At 33.7% G+C, this 24,572-nt stretch overlaps 1 protein-coding gene across 1 annotated transcript in view; it reads left to right on the top strand.

Moving 5' to 3' along the window:
- LOC147068276 (mitochondrial coenzyme A transporter SLC25A16-like) overlaps window positions 1-21,292 on the top strand; it is a 41,492-nt gene extending 20,200 nt beyond the window's left edge. Inside the window, exons 3-6 of the mRNA XM_085953231.1 lie at window positions 14,794-14,976; window positions 15,202-15,358; window positions 17,851-17,992; window positions 20,421-21,292. Of these exons, the coding sequence (XP_085809357.1) occupies window positions 14,794-14,976; window positions 15,202-15,358; window positions 17,851-17,992; window positions 20,421-20,595 (657 nt within the window). The 3' untranslated portion in view covers window positions 20,596-21,292. The remainder of the gene's footprint in view (window positions 1-14,793; window positions 14,977-15,201; window positions 15,359-17,850; window positions 17,993-20,420) is intronic.
- The last annotated feature ends 3,280 nt before the right edge of the window (window positions 21,293-24,572 follow it).

Below are 24,572 nucleotides of genomic sequence, written 5' to 3'. Positions count from 1 at the left end.
TCTCAGTAAATGAACAATAATTGGTCACATACTTATTAATAAAGTCGTCGTCATAATAATAATATATGTGAATGGATCATGGGTCACAATCACAAATCTGTTATGCATACTAGGTTCTATATCAGTGACTTTCAAGACAATTTCTGTGGCAGCCACCGAACCAGAATAATTGGGACTGGAACGAGAATCGAGAACCCCTTAATAATGACAGATTTCCGGAGGTTTCGTTGTTTTTGGGCACCATTCACTCATGTTTAAGCCACTTATTCTAAAAATATATAAAATAAATATGCTATACCTACCTACATTCCGACACACTGTTACCATCTTATAAATATAAATATTATAGTGCAGGGTTAGCGAACCTTTTTGCATACGCGTGCCAAAATTTCCCAAAAAAATTTTTTCGACTGTCTGGCGTGCCAAAGAGTCAGCTCGTTTTTTAAGGACACATTTTCGCCGCGGGCTGCAGATTGGTCAATTTTTCGCAGTCGGCTCGTTTTTTTAAGGAAAATATTTTCGCCGCGGGCTGCAGGTTGCACAATTTTCTCAAATGTCGTCGTCATTGTTTTTTTATATGTAGGTAAGTATAATATTCATTTGTAAACCTTTTTGAAATTTTTATTGGTTTTAGTTCGCGTGCCGTGCAAATTCATCTCGCGTGCCATAGGTTCGCGACCCCTGTTATAGTGTATAGTGCAGGAACGTTTATTTTTTCGATTTCGTAGACTTTGTAGGGAAAACGTATTGGTATGACATTGTGATAACTTATCTTTTCCTACATTAGAAATTAATATTTAATGACCACATTAATAATATATTAAAACCTTAAAAGAGTATTTGTTGTAAACGTCGCCGCATTAAAATTTAAGATAAAGCCATATTAGGTAGGTACATCAGATGTCCATAATATATATTATATTATGACAGTTTTATATATTATTATCTGAAGGTCCATTCTTTCTCATTAAAAAAATGCAAATATTATTGTAAAAAATGTAAATAAAATTTAATAACATATACCTATAATGCGTGTGTAGTAATAATAGTTTTAAAATGTGTTATAACCAGAGACTTATATGGCCTTATTCTCAATTTTAATGCGGCGTCGTTTACAATAATATATTATTATATTGTATGCGGTCATAAAATGTTAATTTCTAAGATGAAAAAAGACAAGGTATCATAATGTCATATACGTTTTCCTTACAAACTCTACAAATTATTTAGGCTAATCGCGCGAAGATACCTCCAAATTCTTCATTTTAGACTTTCACACAGCGCTCCGTCTCTTAACCCTAAGGCGTAAAACCCACTTAACGCAGCAAGTGTGGCTCTCGCGCAAAATTTCACAAGTGGCGCGTAAGTCAACGAAAATACAACGTAATCAAATACGCCAGCGCCCACTGGATTTGACGACGCATTATGCGCGCCCGCCCCATGAGTCATCGTTTTTTGGCTTCTCGGCGATACTAATGAACGAAAATACAATGTAGTTCATTGATTGAACGCGACGAGCAAAATCACGCTCTGGAAGCGTCGTCGATTGACGGGCGAGAAGCCATTATTTAATAACAGAGAACTCATTGTTTAATGTTATTGCGTGTCCGATTTTAATTACAAGCCCCGAGAAATTAAATAATATTTTTATTGCTTTGTTATGACTGTTATGAGAGACGCTGATATTAATAATTATTTTGTGCTGCTTGAGCCCCTTATTACATAGGTGAAGGGTAATGCGCGGGTGGGAGGGGGCCTACTCAGTAGTGAGCGCGTCGAGCGCTTTTTTGGTGGGCTTTATGCCTTAGGTTAATCACACCGATAAGAAACATTAAACAGATGTGTGCCTATAGTCTAAGATGTGTGCTGTTTTTGTACACACTATTTTCGTTTAATGAACTTATTCTCGGCGTATGTATGCAGTGCTTTTTAAATACGCGTATTTAAGCCAAAATTATCTATGAGTACTGTCGCGTAACCATTCATCACTCTTATCACTTTATCAGTTAGTTACCTTATCGTACGTAATCATATCGCGAAGTGGGGCACGATCATAAAATTCATTCGAATTTGTTTTTTTTTATATTTCATGTACCTACATAATATGCATATTTTATTCTATTAGTGAATGTTTTAAAACTTTGAATTTAACATCGCGTAGCCGCAGTCGAAATAATAAAAATGATAATATTGATAACAGTTAGCTATGATTTAATACGAAATAATGACAGTATTGGTAAAAATTACGTGAAGAAAATATACAGACAGCTACATTTGTATGTTCGTATGTTCATAATAATATGTCGTCAAAGCGTTGGACCTTATCGCTCGTTGTTACCTCCTCCCACACAATATACGCAAGAGATAACATTGCGTGACAAATAATATTACCGACATCAAATAAATACCAAAAACTGGCGGTGTCGAAGCGCCATTAAAAATCTGTTTTTTAGAGTCTGTAAGAATGACACAATGGTATTATTATTTATGATCAAATCCGGAGAGTTTTATCGCGGTTTCTCCGCGACTTTCCCCGCCCGCCTTACCAATTGGGCTGCGAACACCTCATTCGGCTCTCGTTCGCGAGAACAACGTATACATAATTAATTGATTTCAATATTTGCATCCGTGTCAACGCAACACGTAAATTTAATAGGGTTGTTGGACAGACAATGTCCACATGATTAAAATTATTTTTGGCCTTCTTTGTGATGTAAGTAATTGACGTAACTATAAAGAAACATTATAAATATTGTTTCGGGCGCTCGCCCAACGATAACAGGAATCGCATGGAAAAAAAACTTGCCGTTTGAAATGAGCGCGAAAGATTTTTAAACGTGAATTTCATTCAAATCAGAATATTATGTTATATTATTGTCTATTAAAATAATTTGAATGCCTTTTAATTAAGTATTGCTATTGGTTGTTATTGATTTAATAAATTGTCATACATTAATTTAATAATGTAGATATTTCTCCTCAATTATATAGTGGTTTTAGAATATTATTGAAAATAATTAATCCTTTTGAAAAGACTACTTGTGTGTCAAGGTTTACAAGTGTTGTGAAAATGATTAAATGTCGAATGTGTCATTTAGAAAACATAATAAATATTTTTGGAGGCTTTCTAATGCAGTATTTTTTTTAAATATTAATATAATTATAAAATAATAATATGTAATATTATGCAATAATGTATCTAAATATTGTCTATACATTTTCTATTTACGTATCATTTTTCGTTAAATTTACATAAGCACTATAATAATTCAATGACAGCAAGGTTATCTAAAGTCAATTTTTCAAAAAATAGCAATACTGAGTTCGATTTATCAGAGTTCACTGCACATCAAAGTCTATAACTAGAACAGACATTAAAATGTAATATGTACTGAATTTGAATGATGATAATTTTGTTCAAAATATTACATCATTAGTATCTATGTACTTAGGTCCTTAGCAATGCAATACATTATATCAATAATTGTAATAATGTCTAAAACTAAGTATTTTATATTATATATTATGAGTCGTATAGTATCAAAAGTAGAACTGTCGCAAATATATCGAAATTTAACTAAGTATGCCAAATTATTCTTCTGGCCATAATGTACGACTAGCAATATAATATTCGAATCAAAATCATATCTGTGTGGTATAAAATTGTGATGGAAAATAGGGCTTGGTATCAGAATTAGAACTGTTCAATACATTGGAAACAAAAGTAGAACTGTTGAATTTGAATTGAATTTCTAATTTCTAAATGTAGAAACATATTATTTCATGCTATTATAACACTAAAAAAACCAAAAAAACGTTTTTCGTCATTTTCTCGAAATGATGAATAACGCACAGATCTACTTTTGATACTATACGATTCATATCATCATCATAAACAGCCGGGGTAGATCCACTGCTGGATGAAGGCCTCCAGTAGCTCTCTTCACTTTTCTCGGTCCCTGGTTCTTTGCTGCCTTTATGAGCTAACTTTATGAGCTCGTCTATCCAGCGGGTTTTAGGGCGTCCCTGTGGGCATTTAGTGCCCCTTGGGTACCACGGTATGACGGCATTTGTCCAGCGGTTGTCCACTCACCGAGTGACGTGTCTCGCCCATTACCGTTTTCATCTGCTTAGCGACTTCTATCAGATCGCGTACTTTCGTCTGCTGCCTTATCCATTGGTTTATTTTGTGATATTTACGCGTTATGCCCAACATCCACCTTTCCATGCCACGTAATTTTTAAAATGTTTCATATACATCTGTGAGATATTATAAATAAAATAAAACATATTATTAAAATTAATTTTTGAGTTTTTTTTTCTTGTTTACCTTTTTAAGTCGTTAACATCATGGTGATACCCATTTTTGCAAGTATATTCTAAATAGTTAACACGATAACACGTTTCCGTTATTTTTGTTGCTCCAAAATGACACGGATATCACTCGGAGAATTTCCATAAACATGGCGAATATCTACCAGTGGCGCACCCAGGATTTAATATTGGGGGGGGGGCAAGGAGGATAATGTAAATTAGTCCCATAGGATCTTTTCTTCTTCACACCCTAATTTCTCATTTATCGCCCTTTTGTCTATTGCACTCGGTGTACCTATACCATGGTCCCCACATCCTGAAACGGGCCCTCAGGATAGGATGTTTGGCGGGCCCCCTACCTACCGCGAACATTAAAGGCAGTGTGAAACACTACATTAACGTTTTTCAAATTGTGTTTTAGTTCAAATTAAGGGTACTCATACAATGAAATATTGTCGATTTTTAATACATTTACTTTAATAATGGAGCTATCGAGTATCAACACATAATAATCAAAAAATATATTGCACAATTACATAATTGAACATGTTCATGGTTATGAAGTATAATAGCGCCGCAGGCGACTTTTTTATTATTAAAGCTAATGCATGATGTGTGTTTATCTCACTTATCTGGTCAACCCGACACGCCGGGCCCCCAGGCTAGAGCCCTGTCAGCCTTTACCTACACCACTCCGGAATTCGGGTGGACACCGAGAATTTTTTGACAGTTCCATTAGGAATTGGGTGTCTAAAATCATTCTGATAATTTTGGGGGGTGCCAGGGCCCCTTGCCCCCCCCCCCCTGGGTGCGCCACTGATATCTACTATAATTATTGTTAGCACAGGTAACACGTCTTGCTTGATTCCAAAGGGATCCCATTATCACGTAAGGCGTGTTAACTGTGTTACTCAACGACATTTTGATATCTCGCGGTTAACGCAGTCATGGGTGGTCGTGGTAAAAAATACCACGCTTCCCGGGATATTTCACTGCTTGAATACGACATTTATTATCAAATGCATCACTTTTTTATTGATTTGGAGTTAAGTGACATGCCAAAAATATAAATCTTTATTCGTTTGAGAGAGGCTTTAATTAAATACCTGCATCTTATTATGTACAATAGCTTATTGTATGCATATTTTACTGACTATTGAAAAAGGCACAATTTGAAACCCCATTATCATTATTTGTTTCGCAAAAGCGTTATTTCGTCTCTGAGAATGTTATTGGAAAAAAAATGTTAGTAGGTTCCTACGTAACTATTTATTTCGGAGTAACGCTCATTTCTCTACTCAACATCATTGTTTTCAAACAAATATCGTATCTCAAATAAATACCCAGATTTTTTTTAATTTGTACAAATTTGATTTAATTTACCAAAAAAATTGTCTTCCATCATTTCTGAATCGGCGTGAAGGAGTCGTCTACATCTACACGTACAACTTGCTCAAATATTACGACGTTCGTAGTTCGTACATAGATAGTTGACAAGGATGAGATAAAGCCAAAGACAAAACATTGGTGTAACAGATTTTTTTTTATTTCAATCATTAATTATTTAATTTATGCTGTTTTAGTCATTTCAAAAACTTTTAGGAGTATTAATAGTAATTATTGACATTATAAATACGGATATTATTATTAATTATCGGAAATGTCAAAATAATATTGGAATAATTCACTAATTTATTATTCCTTATCAGGCCTTATCTTTATTAACCGCAATGTAAGACGAAGACCACGCGAATAACATTATAATATAATATTTAATAAATAAGAATGAATAAGGCCCGTTTCAGACGGGACACCGATGTCGCGCTCGATATAATATAGGAGGCCTTTGTATTCGAATAAAGGGGACTTTTTTATGTTTATGAAACCCCCAGAGCTAATGAGTCAACGCATAATTTCGCGTTATAAATTAGAATATAAAACTGGCTGCGGTAATAAAAATAAGTGTATCGGCGGCTTGAGAATGTAGCGGCCGACGGAAAAGTGTACCGGACACGCGTTGACTCATTACCTCTGGGGCGTTCAAAAACATACTACAAAGGCCCTTTTGTTCGAATACAATGGCCTCCTATATTATATCGAGCGCGACACAACTGTCCCGTCTGAAACGGGCCTAAGACCTTCATATCCTGGACCAGCTTCTGCAACGCCTCCGACATTGAGGTAGGTACTTACAGAGGTTGCGTAGCCAAGAGAATCTCATTCTACACACGCTCCTGCTGCTGTATACCTTCCCCGGAGTAATTAATTATACTTCTCGTTGCGTAAAAATAGCCGAAATATACAGCTTTTTGCGCTTGGAGATAGCTTTACCTCCTCATGGGTAATGTAATCAGCCTTGGGAATTTTCACGGTGCAACGATACAGACACATCTGGAAGCGCCCAGTCTTTTTATAATGTACACCACACAGAACAGATAATAAATATAATTCCGATAGACTAATCCCAATACAGTAAATTTTGGCGCAGGGTTTTGAATGTGTGAGTGTCCTACGAAAATGAACCACGCATTATATTCGTGCAATAGTGTGTGTAATACACCAATATTAAATGAGCGTCAATACATAAACCGAAAGCAGAGTTCAGTATTCGACGTATGACGTATTCTTCCTTACTCGAGATCGGTTGCCTGCTTCTCCTTACCCGTTAGGTATTTCAGTTCCCATTATTTCTGAGTTCCCTTGTAGACCAGTACGAGTATGATCTACCTTTAGCACCCAATCGTCACCTATCGAATACCAGAGCTATAATATCTCGATTGCGGAAGAGATTTTGCTTCTCGTCACCTCAATCCTGATCATGAACTGCGCGACGCGAATATGTATTTATTTTTATATACGGGCCACAATCCCGAATCAATGTATTATTTTAATCAATAGAGTAAGGTCGGGGAATATGAACCACCTTAAGATAATTTAGAAATAGAATCCGTATTGAAAATGCAACATTATATAATTTTATTATCTATATATTTTATTTAGGTCTAAAATCTTTCAACGTAATTTGTATATTTATTTATTTTACAATTATTACTTACATAAATATAATATTTTACATTTTACAAAGCATGTAAATTTTAAATTTGATGACACTGGATAATAATATTAGCCAGATGCTTAGTTTGCTTGAATTCGCAAATGAAGATATTATTATTCTCGAAACTAGAGCATTTGTCGTGAGCCCACGTTTATCATCATTCACCGTGACGATCGTCGGAAAAGAAAAAAATCTAGAGTACCTACCTATATGCATTTTAAATCCTCTTGTGACTGTCTATCGGGGCTCATAAGAATATCCCATTTTATTTTCTCTTACAGCACAAACTGCTTCTTTCTTACATTTCTGTTTGTATTTATAAGCATCTGCAATATTTGGAGCCATTTACTGAAAGAAAAATAAAGAATGTGTCATGGACCTTAGTGGTCCATATTTGCTGCAACTATTACTTGTATAAAATAATAATATTAAACTATTTAGAGTTGGTACTAATTGTATTTCAAACATTAGATATATTACATACCAAAAAAAAAAAACCAATATAATTAAATTATATACACCACTTGCCAAATAATAAAACTTTTAAAATGTGATAATAAGACCAAAATCACAACAAGCAAATATTCTCACTACAAACGTAGACATGCACATCACATTCTGTTGTGTGGTATTGTAGAATTATGGGGGTGGTCAAATTAACCGACTTTACTATATGAATTGCTAACACGATAATGACGAAATAATCGGTCTGTAACGAAAAATGTATCTGTTATTATGACTGTGAGAACTACCTGAACTGTGAATTAACTGTCAGAATATTTTTCGTTTATTTTCTGATGATAATTGACATAATATAATGTAGAAATGAAATCAGTTAGTAGGCAATGTTGACATGCTATGGAATGCTGCTTGGGCTTGGCCCACAGACGTACCGCAATCCACAAAATACCGCGTCTGTGCGGTACATATGTGGTCCGAACTTTAGATGTCCACGGATGCTAAGTTTTCGCGTCCACTGACGTAGTTGATATTACCAATATTAAAGATACCATAGTTTGGCAATAATTTTAGGCAGGTGTGAGGAGATTGTCCACATTCCAAAAACAGACCAAATTTCGTTATTCTCTCTCGGGTACAGCGCTTGGTAACAATTTCCCCGCTCTTACGAGGTCAATCTACCTAATGAATGATTCTACGGTTCATAAAGATGAATGATCATGAATACTTTGGGACTTGTGCCAGGGAATTTATAGTGGCATTACAGTGTGTTGTTAGGTTGTTTGTTACTTACAGCTCAAATAAATTTTGGTCGTGAAGAAAATCGTTTACTTTGAAGTAATGCTATCAATCATTTGCCTGAAATAATGGCGATTGCTATAATGACTATATCAAAATTGATAAGTTTTGCTAATTTTTAAAGTTGTAAATCGTCATTTTAATATCCCATTAATTTGAGAAAACACTACGCGTACACGTGACAAAAAATGTACAAATCGACGCAGTAGGCGAAAAATATGTTGAATTGATTGCCAGTGTACTCGTACTAGAAAGTGATCTTTTTCCGGAAATGTAGTTTTCTATTATGTAGTAGAGTATTTATTTACACTATACTGGAATCATTCTACAGTGGCTATAGATGATGTCTCAATTAATACGTTCACATAATAATTAACATAGGTATGACTGTATTAATTAACCGGTACCTAATTAATTATTGGAAGAATGGAACAAGATAACAGCAACTGCAGATAATTATAACCAATAACCTAATTGACTAATTTCTAGATACATACGTTTGATACTAATGCTTCGGCTTTTAGACGAAGTTTTGTTGTTTTCGTTATCTTATCAATTTTATATACGAAACTGTCTTGAGAACACAGTCCATTTACGCTCTGGTCTAAATTATGCACCGATGAACGATTCAGTATTCAATGGTTGTTAGAATCTCATGACTGATAATCGTAACACGAATGAGTTGACCGTCAGAGATCTTCCACGACTTGACTCCACCGGTCTTTGTCACCAAAAACATGTCCCACAAACTTATCTGAAGAACGGTCAAAAATGGAACTACTATGAAGCCATATGGACGCCATATTGAATACGTCATTTCAATATCAGATTCTGTCCAGTTGCGAGTCTTGAATTGGGTAGTTTTCGACTGTGGCTCCCCATCAATTTTTCAGATGTACAGCTGTCTCGAATGTGAAGTATCCAATAATTTTCTAACCTTTTCACAAAATACCTGTAACATTGAATAGTGACGTTCCGTGGGGTCGGCAGGTCGTGCGTTGCTTAGGGGTGGCACATTATAAAGTGCGGCAAATGAAGGAACCAAAGAGGTGTAAAATTGTGTAGGAACCAATACGAATATTAATTACAACTTTTGAGAGCAGTAGCGGTTGGTTTTCCATGACGCAGACTATACGGTCGCTTCGTTAGAAAGTGCTGACATCTTAGTTAAAACAATAATGGAAGCTTAAAAAACCCCTGGCGACCTATCCTGTTATAATATTGTAATACGCGTCTCAGACCGCCACGTACCATGTACAGCTCTGTTTGAGAGTATGTTTCGTGGAACTGCTCTAGTCCGCAGTAGATTATGATGTGTATGTCATTCGTTAAAAAATGTTTGATTCATTGTGCACTTGTCTGTTTGATACAGTCACGGCACCGCAGTTGCAGCGCGTCGACGCAGGTCTTACTTAATTCTATATTTGAATCTCAAATTTGATTTTTTTATTCAACTGGAGATTCTAATCGGATGCATTTGGAATCAAATTTGATACGCGTTGATACGCTGCAACTGCAGTGTCGTGAGTCCTAAGTTAGCCGAAAATAAAATAAGTAGGTAGGTAAGTACTCAACAAGTTTACACACAATTTGAAACTAAAATGTGACGGAGCTGCATCCAGGACTTACGTAGGTATTTAAATATAGTCGTGTCGATTCATATGTTATGCAGAGCGGTGCAGTACGCTTTAGCTTCCTACTGACAATCCACCAATAATAATTGGCAAAGCACTTCTCTTCCTCTGTTGATTGGTATTTATTATGATGGATGAGACAACTCGCAAGGTTGGCTGCTGCATTATCATGCGGAACTTACTGCGCTTCGTTAGCTTATCGGTTGTGTCGTTGCTGTGTATTCAGGATTCTAACCGGCAATCACATATCGGGATTTTCTTATTTTTTAAATTCGCGAACATCGTGAAAAATAATTATCGTATCCTCTGGAAAATCCCGGAAAAATATTTTTATAAGTTTTATCAGCAATGTAATAATAATAAAAGAATCTTTATAATATAAGTAGGTAACACGAAGAAAATAACAAAAACCTCAATAATATAATAATGGATACAAATCAATAGGTAGGTATAAAAGTCTTAAAAAAGTGTCGCGGAGTAGCTTTTATGTTATTTATTAACGTGGTAGCTACCTCAATGACACATGTAATTTAATAACAATAAGCACATATTATATTATTATATACACAAGGCTGCTATCAGCAGCTATCGAGGGTTGTTTATCATATTTATGTATTGAGATATTATAATTGTTACAATAAGCTAGCCGTCTGAACACTCTAAACAGTCTAAACTGTCAAAACTTTCGTATCTTGCGCTAAGTTATGAGTGTTATGACAGTCAAGAGAGGTGCTGTGAAAACATTGCACTTTTTGACACTTCAGCCAATAGCAGCCTTGTGTATACTATACACAAGGCTGCTATACACTGTATAGAATAGATGCGCAGGGCCGGTGTCGTCCGCTTCAAGACATTGTTATCAGTTAACAATACCCTTTAAATTATCAAAATTATGATGTATGTTGTATAATAGGTATGTAATAATTGACTTAACATTTTTTGTGAATATCGTTTTAGGTAGGTAATATTTAAAAATACATTAATTGTTTTATGTAGGTTGGTATATCAATAATTAAAAACTATTAATAATTCTCTAGAGTTATATTAAGAGTTTTACACAATTATTCTCGTTTCCGCTTTTCTAACATACCTATATGTATTGCAATATAAATGAATACCCATCAGAAATGGTTATAGACAGTGACATCCCGTGGGGGTAGGCAGGTCATGCGTTGCAAAGGGGCGGAACATTATAAAGGGCGGCAAATGAAGGAACGAATGCAATTAATATTATTTTAACTTGTGAGAGTGAACGATTCAGTCGCTTCATTAGAAAGGGTCGACATATTAATTTAAAAAAACAATCGAAACATAAAAATCCTCTACCAACATAATGTTGTTCTATTAACGTATATTCTAATTCTCATTGTAATAAAGATTATTCGCATGTGCAAAATCTTCATACGTGTACGTACCCATCACCACCACTGTCTGAGAGTAGTTTCGTGGAAATGTTATAATTTTCAATTAATATGTTCGTCAAGGCGTCTGTGTAAGTAGGTACTTCAGGTACTTGTAGGTAATCAGACAGTTTGAAAATGGCGACACTTTGCCTAGGGAGTAGGGACGTCACCGGTTATAGGTAGAGTTGGGTATTTTCCGAGAAAATCTCAATCTCGAGATTCGGGATTTCCCGAAATGATGAAAGTTTGAATTCTCGAGATTCGAGATTTCCAGAAAAGAATTCTCGAGATATTGAGAAATTTTAAAAAAAAAACCTGTAAAAAATCCTAAAATCAGTGTATAAACAGACAAATTCCAAAAAAATATGATTTTTTTTTTTAATTTTAGTAAGAAGACAAAAATAATTCAAAACACTGTCAATGGCTGCGTCTGACAATCGCGTACCCTTTTGAGACATAAAATTCCCTGATACATTGGGGATACATTGGGCCATTTCTTTTGTCATTCCCCAGTGGTTAAGCTACAACATACGGCCGTAGCCATAAATTGACAAACTATAATTGAAGTAGGGAGTAAAATGATATTGACGCGCGTGTATGAACATGTACCGTTTAAAAAAAAATTCGGTTAGGTACATGTTCAAACACGCGCGTTAACATAATTTTACTCCCTACTTTAATTATAGTTTGTCAATTTATGGCTACGGCCGTATGTTGTAGCTTAACCACTAGGGAATGACAAAAGAAATGGCGTATTTCAAAAAAACACTACCTTATTCTTATGTCAATAATTATTATAAAGCAATCATTATTCATAAGATGTTTATCACACTTGAATGGTCAAAGACATAGCTTATAATAAGTATCTTTAGAATCATCTTTTAAATGTGTTAATCTTGCTGATTTTTTGAATAATAAAATGCCTAATTCTTGTCAAATTTGGGATCACAGAGATTATCAATATAATTTTTTATCGTGAATATTTTACAAAAATTATCTCGTAATAAATTATACTAATGGTTTCATAAATGCGTTTAAAAATTAATAAACGTAAAAAATCTTAACACCACTGCACAGTTATGTACCGAAATATGCCTATATTCTAAAACATTAGAGCGAGAGGTTTAAAAGAATACTATTTTATGTAACAAAAATACTTTATGCAGTCATCAAATGTTTAAAATAACTATAAAGGATAATAAGGCTTCAAAATTATATAAATAGATTATCTACAACGTGTAAGGAGTGTCCAGGATCATGGTTTGAAAATACAATAAAAACTCAATTTTGACCTTCGACGAGCATGTCCCCCCAGAATGGATGTTTACTTTGATTCCACAGCTGCGGCAAATTTCCATTTATACAGATTGTTTTCCAAGAAATACCTATATGTGTTGCTGGCACTGGCCATGGTTTGGCTAGGATGTGCAAAAAAAATCAAAAATGAATGAGTCGAATAATGACGTGTAAAATAGGAGTTTTTCCGGCGTTTTTTCGGTATTTTAAAAAAAACGGAGATACATATTACGTATCTACACCACAAGTACCTATGTATGCAAGATTATTATTCCTATGTTCAGTGTTGTTTTAAACGAGTATTACCGATTTGAAAAAATCGAAATCTGAATTCAAATAATATAATATTAAGATTTTTTTATGAAATTATGGAAGCTGACTTTATATTTACATGAATTTCAGCCATTATGTACTCAAATAGCCCCATGATGAGTTAGTATGAGCAAATGGCTGACAACTAAACCTCTTCGAAAGTTTGCTATCGTATCTCCTGTCTGTCTATGGAGGTCTCTTTACTGAGAAATGGTGATTTACGATTTTTATCAAAATAACATTAGGTAGGTACGAGGGTGGGTCAATAATTCCTTAGAAAAAAGCATTAAAACAGTTTTTATTTTTGTATTTTTTTTTTATTTCTCAACATAATCTTCTTGGAGCTCAATACACTTGGTTAGACGTTTCTCAATTTTTTTTAAACCGTCAGAAAAATAAGTTTTCGGAAGGTCCTCAAAATAAGCATTTGTCCGATCGATGACTTCTTCATTTGAAAAAAAACGTTGTCCACTTAGCCATTTTTTTAAGTTTGGGAAAAGGAAAAAGTCACTGGGGGCTAAATCTGGCGAATACGGTGGGTGGTCGACCAATTCGAACTTCAATTCTTCAATTTTAGCCATTGATCGTAAACATGTGTGAACACGGGCATTGTCCTGATGAAAGAGGATTTTTTTCCTGTTTAAATGAGGCCGTTTTTCTTCAATTTTGTTTTTGGTCCAATAAAGATGCATAATAATCCCCTGTTATTGTTTTTCCTTTTTCCAAATAGTCAACGAAAATAATTTCACGTGCATCCCAAAATACAGTAGCCATAACCTTACCAGCTGATTTTACGGTTTTCGCCTTCTTTGGACATGGTTTGCCTTCGCAATCCACTGCATTGACTGTTCTTTCGTCTCGGGAGTATAGTGGTGTATCCATGTTTCATCTACAGTCACAAAACGACGAAAAAATTCATCCGGATTGCGTTGCATGAGCGACAACAGGGCTTTAGAGGCCACCACCCTATTGCGTTTATTGTCGACTGTGAGCAAACGCGGCACCCATCTTGCAGAAATATTTTTCATGCCCAATTTGTCATGTAAAATAGAAATGACGCTACACTACAGCTACGCTACAGGACGTCCTGAGCGTGGTTCATCCTTTGTTGATGTACGACCACGTTTAAATTCATTTAACCAGTTATAAATAGTTGCAAGTGAAGGAGCAGATATGCCGTGAACTAAATCCAACTCATTTTTTATTTCCTTTGCTGTTAACCCTTTTATATTAAAATGTTTAATAACAGCTCTAAACTCAATTTTCTCCATTTTCCATTTTTCCATTTTCCACAAGCAAATTTTTTTTTTAAATGTACGAGAAACACACAACAACCCGACCAATGTGATTGAAACTTCGCAGCATACTGAATCGGTAGTGCCGCTGCATGAAAACAAACCGCTTACAGTACTAGTCGCGCCACCTGTCGGCTTTTCTAAGGACTTATTGACCCACCCTCGTACCTACACACATATAAGAAGCAAACTTAAAGGTACCAATAAAATATATTTTTGTATTTCAGTACTTATCTCGGCTGGGTCTTCCTCGTCACGCAGACAAATTCGTAGCGGGAGCGGGCGCAGGAGTGACAGCAGTGGCGCTCACCTACCCCCTCGACACAATAAGGGCGAGACTGGCTTTTCAAGTTGCCGGAGACACCAGATATACGGGCATCGTGCATGCTGCAGTGACTATATTTAAGACGGTACATATTTTATTTACAACAATACCAAAATGTGTCATGTCTTGTATTTTTTTAAAACATACTTAATTATTGGATAATGCCGTTTTTGCATGAATTCAAATGTCATCTTTTTTTAATTATCGTTAAAATAGAAACCCCCAATTTTTGTATTTTACCTAATATAACACTACATTTTCCATCTGAGTAAAGTCAGGATTAAAAATATTCTTGAAACTATAATTACAGGAAGGCGGTGTCCGTGCTCTCTACCGAGGATTTGTTCCGACGCTGATGGGAATGGTGCCATACGCTGGACTCTCCTTCTACTGTTTCGAGATGCTAAAATATTTTTGTATGAAATACACTCCTCAGTATGCCTGCCTAAAGAACGATAGAAATACAGGTATGTGTAATATTATTGGATATCAATATTTTCTCTTCATTGTGTAATAATTAATGTATGCAATAAATTTATTTTTATGATTTTGTCATCAATGACTGAAATCGTATTCAGTACACTCAGTATTCCGCCGCACGATTATCCGACAACTAATATAATCCGCCGTTACTTTTACTAGTTGAAAGCAAAAATTCAAGCTCTATAATATGTCGGTATTCGATTGTCAAATTCAGTAGTCCGCCGCGTACAAGTATACAATGCAGATGAGACGGGTTTATTTAGGAAACTTCTCCTTCGTAAAACGTACGTTCATCGCAAAGAAAGTAATATACCAGGGAGGAAAGTGCCCAAGGACCGCATCACAATTGGATTGAGATAAACATAAAGGAACCAACTGAAAAATTGCTAAATGGAGATATTGAGCTTCAAAATCTGTACATGTCTTTATATACTTTATGTAAATGTTGTGAACATGAAAACTATTAAATACTGTGACTATTATTAATATATCTCTATTACCAGTAAAAGAATATAAAATAAGTAATATGTATATCTTTGGATATTAATCAATAATACAGTTGGTTCCTTTTCATTTTATGACATTTTCCATACAAACAATCACTAGAAACTATTTTACATAAAGGAACCAACAGGTGATTCTCTTTTTTATTATTCTGTATTACTTGCAAAGTCGTTAACTATTTATTTATCATAAAATATCAAATTACAAATAAATATTTGTATGTCTTTAATAACCTAAGCAAAACAATTTAAGGTAAATATAGAGTACTCCATACCATCAAAGAAACCTTGACCTCTTGCCTCTTCTCTTCTACACTTTGATACTGACTATGACGGATACTTAGCAGTTGGCTCTTTTTTCATAACAGAAAATTTGAAGTTTAGAACATTTTTCCGTTAAGCAAAAAGAAAATAATGTAAATAAAATGGAAACTAGACCGAATTTGACTTGGTTCTCTTTGGCTAATTGAAATTTGGAAACAAGTTCCCATTCATAACTCAAAATACCTAAAAACGTTAGTTGGTTCCTTTTTGCTTATCACTATCCACACACAAAATGAAACTTTTGGTCATAGGGAAAGCCAGGAATCCTAAGCCATTCAAGAATATCTGCCTCACTGAACAACTGGTTGTGTCAAGTGATTTACTGTTGAATATTCAGTTAATAAACTTAGTTTATAAATATGTATAATTTAGAAATACTTGATTTTGATTATAAATAAAACCGTTATTTGCTAGTACAAATTTCTCAAAAAAACTATTTTTCCGAAATAGCTGTTTTAATTTTTACCATATTTTGTATGTATGCACTATACTCCGCCGCTTTCACTAATTGGACACTAAACTTGTCTGGTGTTTGGGGTGGCGGATTACTGAGAGAGTAATGTAATCAATAATGGTCTATCTGTATCTAGTCTTAAGTTCGTGAGAAAATGTTCTACTTTTGGTTTTGTACATAATATGGTAGGATTGATTTGCAGCCATTATCTTAGCTCTATTTAGAAGAAGTAAAACATTGTTTCCATTGCAAAAGTGTATTGCAAAATATGCGTTTTTGACATTTTATAGTAATTAATTATGAAAACCTTTCTTGAATTGATTCAAGTGCCATACATTTTTTAAACTGTTTTTATGTTCCTCTGAAAACTTGAAATTTTGCAGATATACAATTTTGCAAGGGAAACGACGAAAAGATGGTTGGCTTTTGCACTAGCACCAGAAGTCATAAAAACTAGGTTACTTGCAGAATAGCATTCTGAAGCAAGTAATAACAGGGTTTAACAAAATATAGAGAAGCAGTGCAATATGAAAATTTATCTGGCCAAATGTGTATAGTCCAGAACATCGATGGTCAGTGCGGAATGCAGAGGTCCCAAACGGAGGATGCTATGGTCCATGCAGAGAAGCAGACCACCGAGATATAATGAGCAGAGTTTTTGAATAGTCACAGTCAATGACATTATTAATGGACGACGCACTCAATACAGTAGCTAGCAAGTAAATTCGCGCTTTCGCATGTATAGGTAGACGTCACGCAATTTCCATTTTGCGATATCACGCATCGGGAATTTATAGCAATATGACCTTTATTGTAATAGCGTTAGAGCAGTGTTTCTAATGGCAATGTTCATTTGAGCGAACCCGTTCGAACCGAACCATCCGGCAGACCCAACAAAAAGCATCAGGAATTTATAGCAATATCACCTTTATTGTAATGGCGTTAGAACAGATTATGCCATTCGGCAGACCCGACAATAAAGTGAGTGTCATTTTCTTTTCCAGATGATTCGTCCATATTAATAACATTGGTCACAGTTCTCAAAAATGAGAAGTACGACAAAAATTTTCAGGAGAATAGCCTACTATAATAACTAAATTAGTACATTTCCCTTCTGTTGAAATCAAAAAAAATCTGAAAATTATTCCACACTGCAAAATATTAAAAAACGATTTCTATATTATTTAATGAATAGGTGGCCTTGTATTATCAATACCAGCCAAGTTGCTCTGCGGAGGACTCGCGGGTGCCGTAGCGCAGTCTGTTTCTTATCCACTAGATGTCACCCGACGGCGGATGCAGTTGGCTCTTATGAGTAAACACACAGAGAAGTTTGGGTATGTCCTCTGTTAATTCTTCCTTTCCGTGCATGAAATAATTTGGAACTACCTATCTATAACTAGTAACTAGTGTAATCCAGTAGGCAATTTCAATGTATCAATATTATTAATGTACATAATATTCTCTATCTATTTGATCTTAAGTTTAACTCGAAACAATCCTACAATAGAATCTCACATTATACAGAGACATTTTTCACACATAAAAATACTCTTTGATGACAATGTGAATACTGTATAATAGAAAATAATATAAGTAATGCATGTATTTTTGTATCACATTAATTATTGATATTCTTGCCAAAAATTCACGCAACTGTGAATTCTCTTTAATCTAGGAAGCATATTTTATCAAAAATATTTTAACAAGAAGTCATGTTAGAATGAATATTAATTAATTTAATTTTATACTTAATAATTTTTATACATAATGTGCAGTCAAATAAGATGATTGCAAATATTTCTATACTCAGAATTATGAATATTTTATTTGTAGTAATGGTACCTAACCATTTTATTTTATCTGCTTTCCTTTTATACTTTTTTCATATAATAATAAATTTATTATTAATAAATAATATTGGTGATGGGAAAACGCTAACTTCAAATGGAAATTTCTCTTATTTTTTTCATGTCTTCACCTGGTATTCTACTTTTTACTGCTTTTTTAGGAGGTTGGTATAAAAAAAATACATTTAATAAATGTCCATAATAATATTAATAATCCTCTTTATAAGAAAAATAAAATCATAGCCTAACCTACAACCGACAACAATTTCATTTTAATTCTGTAGATTTTTCATAAGGAATCATAAAATCTTTTCTTCACAGATGCTCCAAATAATAAAACAATCTTGAATACCTTTCTACCAATAAAATTACGTGAAAACCCCACGATATAAATCAAACGAATCATATGTCAACAGATTTTTTTGATGAACAATATAATGGTTAAATTGCATTGTTGCCAGTTGGGTTTTATAAAATAATACATACACTTTGAGCTATTCTTATCGTTGCTTCAGGTTTAGGAAAACCAATTAACCACAGGTATTCCTTGACTTACTACTGAAAAATACTAAATAAATTGTTACTATACAAGTTCCCGGAAGCCGGCCGGCTGCTGTCTAAAATACCATTCATACAAATACACACCTACCTATAAGGATGTAATAAGCCTATCAAATAATCATTAGATATAAATGTTCACTTGTTAATTACGAAATTAGTGCTTCTTAGTGCTTCAGTCATAAAAACATTTAACATTAAACCGTTTTAAAAAAAACCATTTTTTTTCGATTAGGTACATGTTCAAAAGCGCGTTAATATGATCTTACTCCCTACTTCATTTATCGTTTGTCAATTTATGGCTGCAGCCGTATGTTGTAGCTTAACCACTGGGAAATGCCAATAGAAATGGCGTATTTCAAAAAAATACTACCTTATTCTTAGGTCAATAATTATTATAAAACGTAGGATGTTTATCACATTTGAATGATCAAAGACATAGCTTATATAATCAGTATCTTTAGAATTATCTTCAAATGCGTTAAGCATGCTCATTTTTTGAATAATAAAATGCCTAATTCTTGTCAAATTTGGGATCACAGAGATTATAAAATATATTTTTTTATCGTAAATATTTCACTATATAATGTTAACATTAATTTTACCAATGGTTTTGTAAATGCGTTTAAAAATTAATAAACCTAAAAAATCTTAACACCACTGCACATGGGTATGGGTGTACTGAAATATGACTATATTCTTAAACATTAGATCGAGAGGTTTAAAAGAATACTATTTTATGTAATAAAAATACTTTATGCAGTCATCAAATGTTTAAAATAAAGGATAATAAGGCTTCAAAATTATATAGATTATCTACAACGTTTAAGGAATGTTCAGGCTAATGCTTTGAAAATACCATAAAAGCTCCATTTTGACCTACTTAGGAGATCTGGGCCGTTAAGGAATACCTGTATCCCTAATATTATACTTTACTTTTTATTGTTCATGCTTGCATTTGGAAGATCCTTTATAGATAGTGGGTTAGACGTAATTCTAATTTTTGATTCTTGTAACAACGATTATCAACCAATATTATTTTCATAAAAGAAATATGGTCCCACAAACTTATCTGTAGAGCAAACAAAAATGGAACAACGACGCCATACTCTTAATATAAACCGAACTACCATAGGACGCCATTTTGAAAATGTCATTCGAATATCAGATTTTGTCCAGTTACGAGTCTTGATTGGGTAGTTTTCAACAGTGGCTACCCCATCCCATTCTTCAGATAAGTTTGTAGGTCTGTACTGTGTTGTTATGTTGGCATGACAACGGTGATATCAAAATAACATATATATATTGTTCGAAATACTCAATGTGATTTAAAACATAAATTATTGAAATGTTTCAGCTTGGGTATGGTACAAACCTTGACTCTGATTTACAAGGAGGATGGAATAATGCGAGGCCTATACAGAGGGATGAGCATAAACTATTTGCGAGCTATTCCGATGGTTGCGGTTTCTTTCTCCACTTATGAATTGATGAAGCAAACACTCCATCTCGACACTGGCATGAAGATATAATAATAAATATAAATGTTGTGTTTTTATTTTAAATTTGTCTGTCAATTTTGTATGCATTTATTTGACAGAACATGATCGTGAATAATAATAATTTTAGTTATATTATTATTTATTTCCATGGAATGAGGGATATCAAATCTTCAGGCTCCATTTTAATTGATGGCAGTTTTAATAATATTTTGATAAAATGTTATGGTTGTGCATAGTATTATCAATTAACTATGACAGTATAATAATATAAATCATCCATGGCTGCAATATAGATACATAATAGAGGAATAATGGATGGCAATGCGTAAGATATCACCATGTGTTTTTTGATCCTTTACACGACATTTCAAATTCATCATGTGGGCATTTGAAATGATGGATCAATTGCCCTTGACGGAAATCCCAAGTGTCATACTAAACTTATGGTTTATGTTCATGGAAATTTATTTCCATAAACATAAATCTAAGGCTAGCAGTAGTGTATATCATTAACATGAAATTCAGCATCTGTATTTCAAAAGTGTATACCCATTACTTATTACTATGGCAATGTTGTGCACAAACAGGTGCTAATTTCCATACATCACTGCTAGAAGTACCAAAAAAGACATCCCAAGCGTAATCATCCACTATTATACAGCATGTTGTAACTTGAAAAAGTCAATTTATCAGTTTCATAAATTATTCAGTAGGTCTTCAATAATACAAAGAAAAATACATTATTAGATTACAATATTCCTTCACTTCACCTCCAAGAATTTACTATATTATAGTTAATTAATTTATACTTTAATTGTTATTTCAAATGTTTCTGTTTAAGAGACATTATAAATAGGTACCTGGTTTTATATCAGTGGTCAGTAAACTGATGATCGCGTGGAATATAGGATCTTACAAAAATAAATTTTGACAAGCACAAAAATAACCCATCAAAAGTGGTTGCCGGGCATCAATCAAGATTGATAACATAATTACTTTGTCACTTATACAAACAGAGAGGTGGTTGTGTGTTGACAATACGCGTATACCTATCGCCAATTTGTACCGCATGAATTAAAAAATAGACATATTTTGACGCGCTGTCTGTAACTGCGTGAAGAAATATTTCAAGCAAGAAATTTATGTGCAACTTGCAAACTTGCCTTTAAGAAAAACCCTGTGAGTTGATAAAGAGGACGCCTCGAATTCTGGTGACAATGAATTCGAGGAATCAATCAAGATTGATAACATAATTACTTTGTCACTTATACAAACAGAGAGGTGGTTGTGTGTTGACAATACACGTATACCTATCGTCAATTTGTACCGCATGAATTAAAAAATAGACATATTTTGACGCGCCGTCTATAACTGCGTGAAGAAATATTTCAAGCAAGAAATTTATGTGCAACTTGCAAACTTGCCTTTAAGAAAAACCCTGTGAGTTGATAAAGAGGACGCCTCGAATTCTGGTGACAATGAATTCAAGGAATCAATCAAGATTGATAACATAATTACTTTGTCACTTATACAAACAGAGAGGTGGTTGTGTGTTGACAATACGCGTATACCTATCGTCAATTTGTACCGCATGAATTAAAAAATAGACATATTTTGACGCGCCGTCTGTAACTGCGTGAAGAAATATTTCAAGCAAGAAATTTATGTGCAACTTGCAAACTTGCCTTTAAGAAAAACCCTGTGAGTTGATAAAGAGGACGCCTCGAATTCTGGTGACAATGAATTCGAGGAATCAATCAAGATTGATAACATAATTACTTTGTCACTTATACAAACAGAGAGGTGGTTGTGTGTTGACAATACACGTATACCTATCGTCAATTTGTACCGCATGAATTAAAAAATAGACATATTTTGACGCGCCGTCTGTAACTGCGTGAAGAAATATTTCAAGCAAGAAATTTATGTGCAACTTGCAAACTTGCCTTTAAGAAAAACCCTGTGAGTTGATAAAGAGGACGCCTCGAATTCTGGTGACAATGAATTCGAGGAAATATGCATCACGGAATGTATTATATAGTTGTAGTTAGGAAAATATTTTTTTACTGCATCGGAAAGTGAATTTTAAATAACTTTCATAAGGATAGATATACTATTATGTAAGATGAAATCGAAAGAAACTTAAATGTTAATGGTTGTTTATAGAAAACATCTTGATATAAATAAGAAGCGATTGTTTTTGTTTAATTTTGTGGTCTATTTCTTTTTCAATAGACAATGAAAGTTATTTTGATAATGTTATATGTATTATTTAAATGTTTGGGGCCATACATATGTATACAGAAATTGTGTGTTTTTGGACTGCGCGTTTTACTAAAGTTATGATTTCTGTTTGTGGAATTATATTTTCAAATGTCTAACAGTATCCCTTTATATTATACCATTTACATATACGCTTGTATAGATACACAATGAACTTAGTGTGTCGCGTAGTACAAAATTACATGTGATTTGCAGAGAATGAAACAACTGGACGCCGCCTACTTGGACTACTTGGTAGTTTCAATTCATTTTACTCTTAACATAATATTTTTTTGCAGATTGAGAATTACCATGCCTACTCTCCAACAAGAAGATTTAGGCAAAAGCCGGAAGGCGCTGTTGTCGACTAAATAGGAGGAGCTTGTTAGTTTATAATGGAATTGCGGTTAAAAATGGGAGGAGATTGTTAGTTCACAGTTTTAACATGTAGCCAAGAAGATGTTCGAGTATAAGGCTATATATAAAAATAAAAAACTCTTTTTTCGTTGGAACTTAAACATATGCACGATTAAATCATTATTTACGTGTGCATATTTAAATTCAACTATTAAATCATAATATAATTTAAATATAAATAATATTTAATATTTTTTTAAAAGAACCTATAAGTACATAACGTCTTTTTATTTTCGAATTGCGTGGCGTCCAGTTGTCCCGGCGCCAAATCGTCCTAGACCCGATTTGTATCTATAGATGGCCTCCTACATTATAGTGACAGCTTCAAAATTGTGATATCTCCAATGTAGATGTGGATATATTTTTTTTAAATTTTATTTATTCTAAAATGTTTAATCATGTTTTTTATATCATGAGGTTAGGTGCAGATAATCATATTGTTTAACAGTTTTGTGATTGCTATATCGTCACTGTTCTGGCAGAAGACACTAATTCGAAAAAATGACATATTGAGTTAGTTATACCAAAATGTTCCTTATATCAAACTTAACCGTCTGTAAACCTTCTTAATAAATAAACAGTCTTTATTTTAAAGTCATCCTTTTAACGATCACTTAATAAACTCACTTGATAGCAGTGTTGCCATCTTTTCAAAGTGGAATTATAGTGCAGAGCCTCCAAAATGTATAGGTATTTTGTTTCTCAGAAAAAAAATAACGGAGAATTTGAGAAACTCCAAGACCCCTTTTTATTTAGGTACCTCTTCCGACTAAAAATGCTTACCGAAGAATTCAAGAAATTTCGTTTCACACCAAAGTCAAGGGATTTTTTTACGTTTTTTGAGCAATTTTTTTCTAAGTTCTCCAAATCTTCTTATATTGCAAAATTATAGTACTTTGCACCAATTTATCGAACGGAAATATCGAAATTTTAGTACTTTCTACATATTTTTCCGATATTCAAAATTATAGTATTTTGGGCGTACTATACCTGTTTTATATCGTACATATTATGCGGACCAAAATTATAGTACAAATACTATAATTATGGTACAGTTGGCAACACTGCTTGATAGACCATTTCAAACATTTTAAAACTTCAAGTCAAATTACTCAAAACTAGTATTCTCCAGTTAGTGTGTTCTGCCAGAACAGAGACGATATTTTATAGCAATAAAGTATTTACTTTGGTTAGTAACATTTGAACAAAATCTAAATATATTTTTGTAGTAGGGTCTGTAGTTTATTTATTCTGCAAACTTGTATTGACAACATAATGTCTTGTTTAAACCAGGTGAAATATTTTTGAACTTGCCCCATACTTATTTT

This window comes from Rhyacophila brunnea, unplaced genomic scaffold (genome assembly GCF_057557595.1).
Source record: "Rhyacophila brunnea isolate RB1 unplaced genomic scaffold, BYU_Rbru_1.0 scaffold_3, whole genome shotgun sequence".
Lineage (NCBI taxonomy): Eukaryota > Metazoa > Arthropoda > Insecta > Trichoptera > Rhyacophilidae > Rhyacophila > Rhyacophila brunnea.
This window is presented reverse-complemented; position numbering and strand designations above follow the sequence as displayed.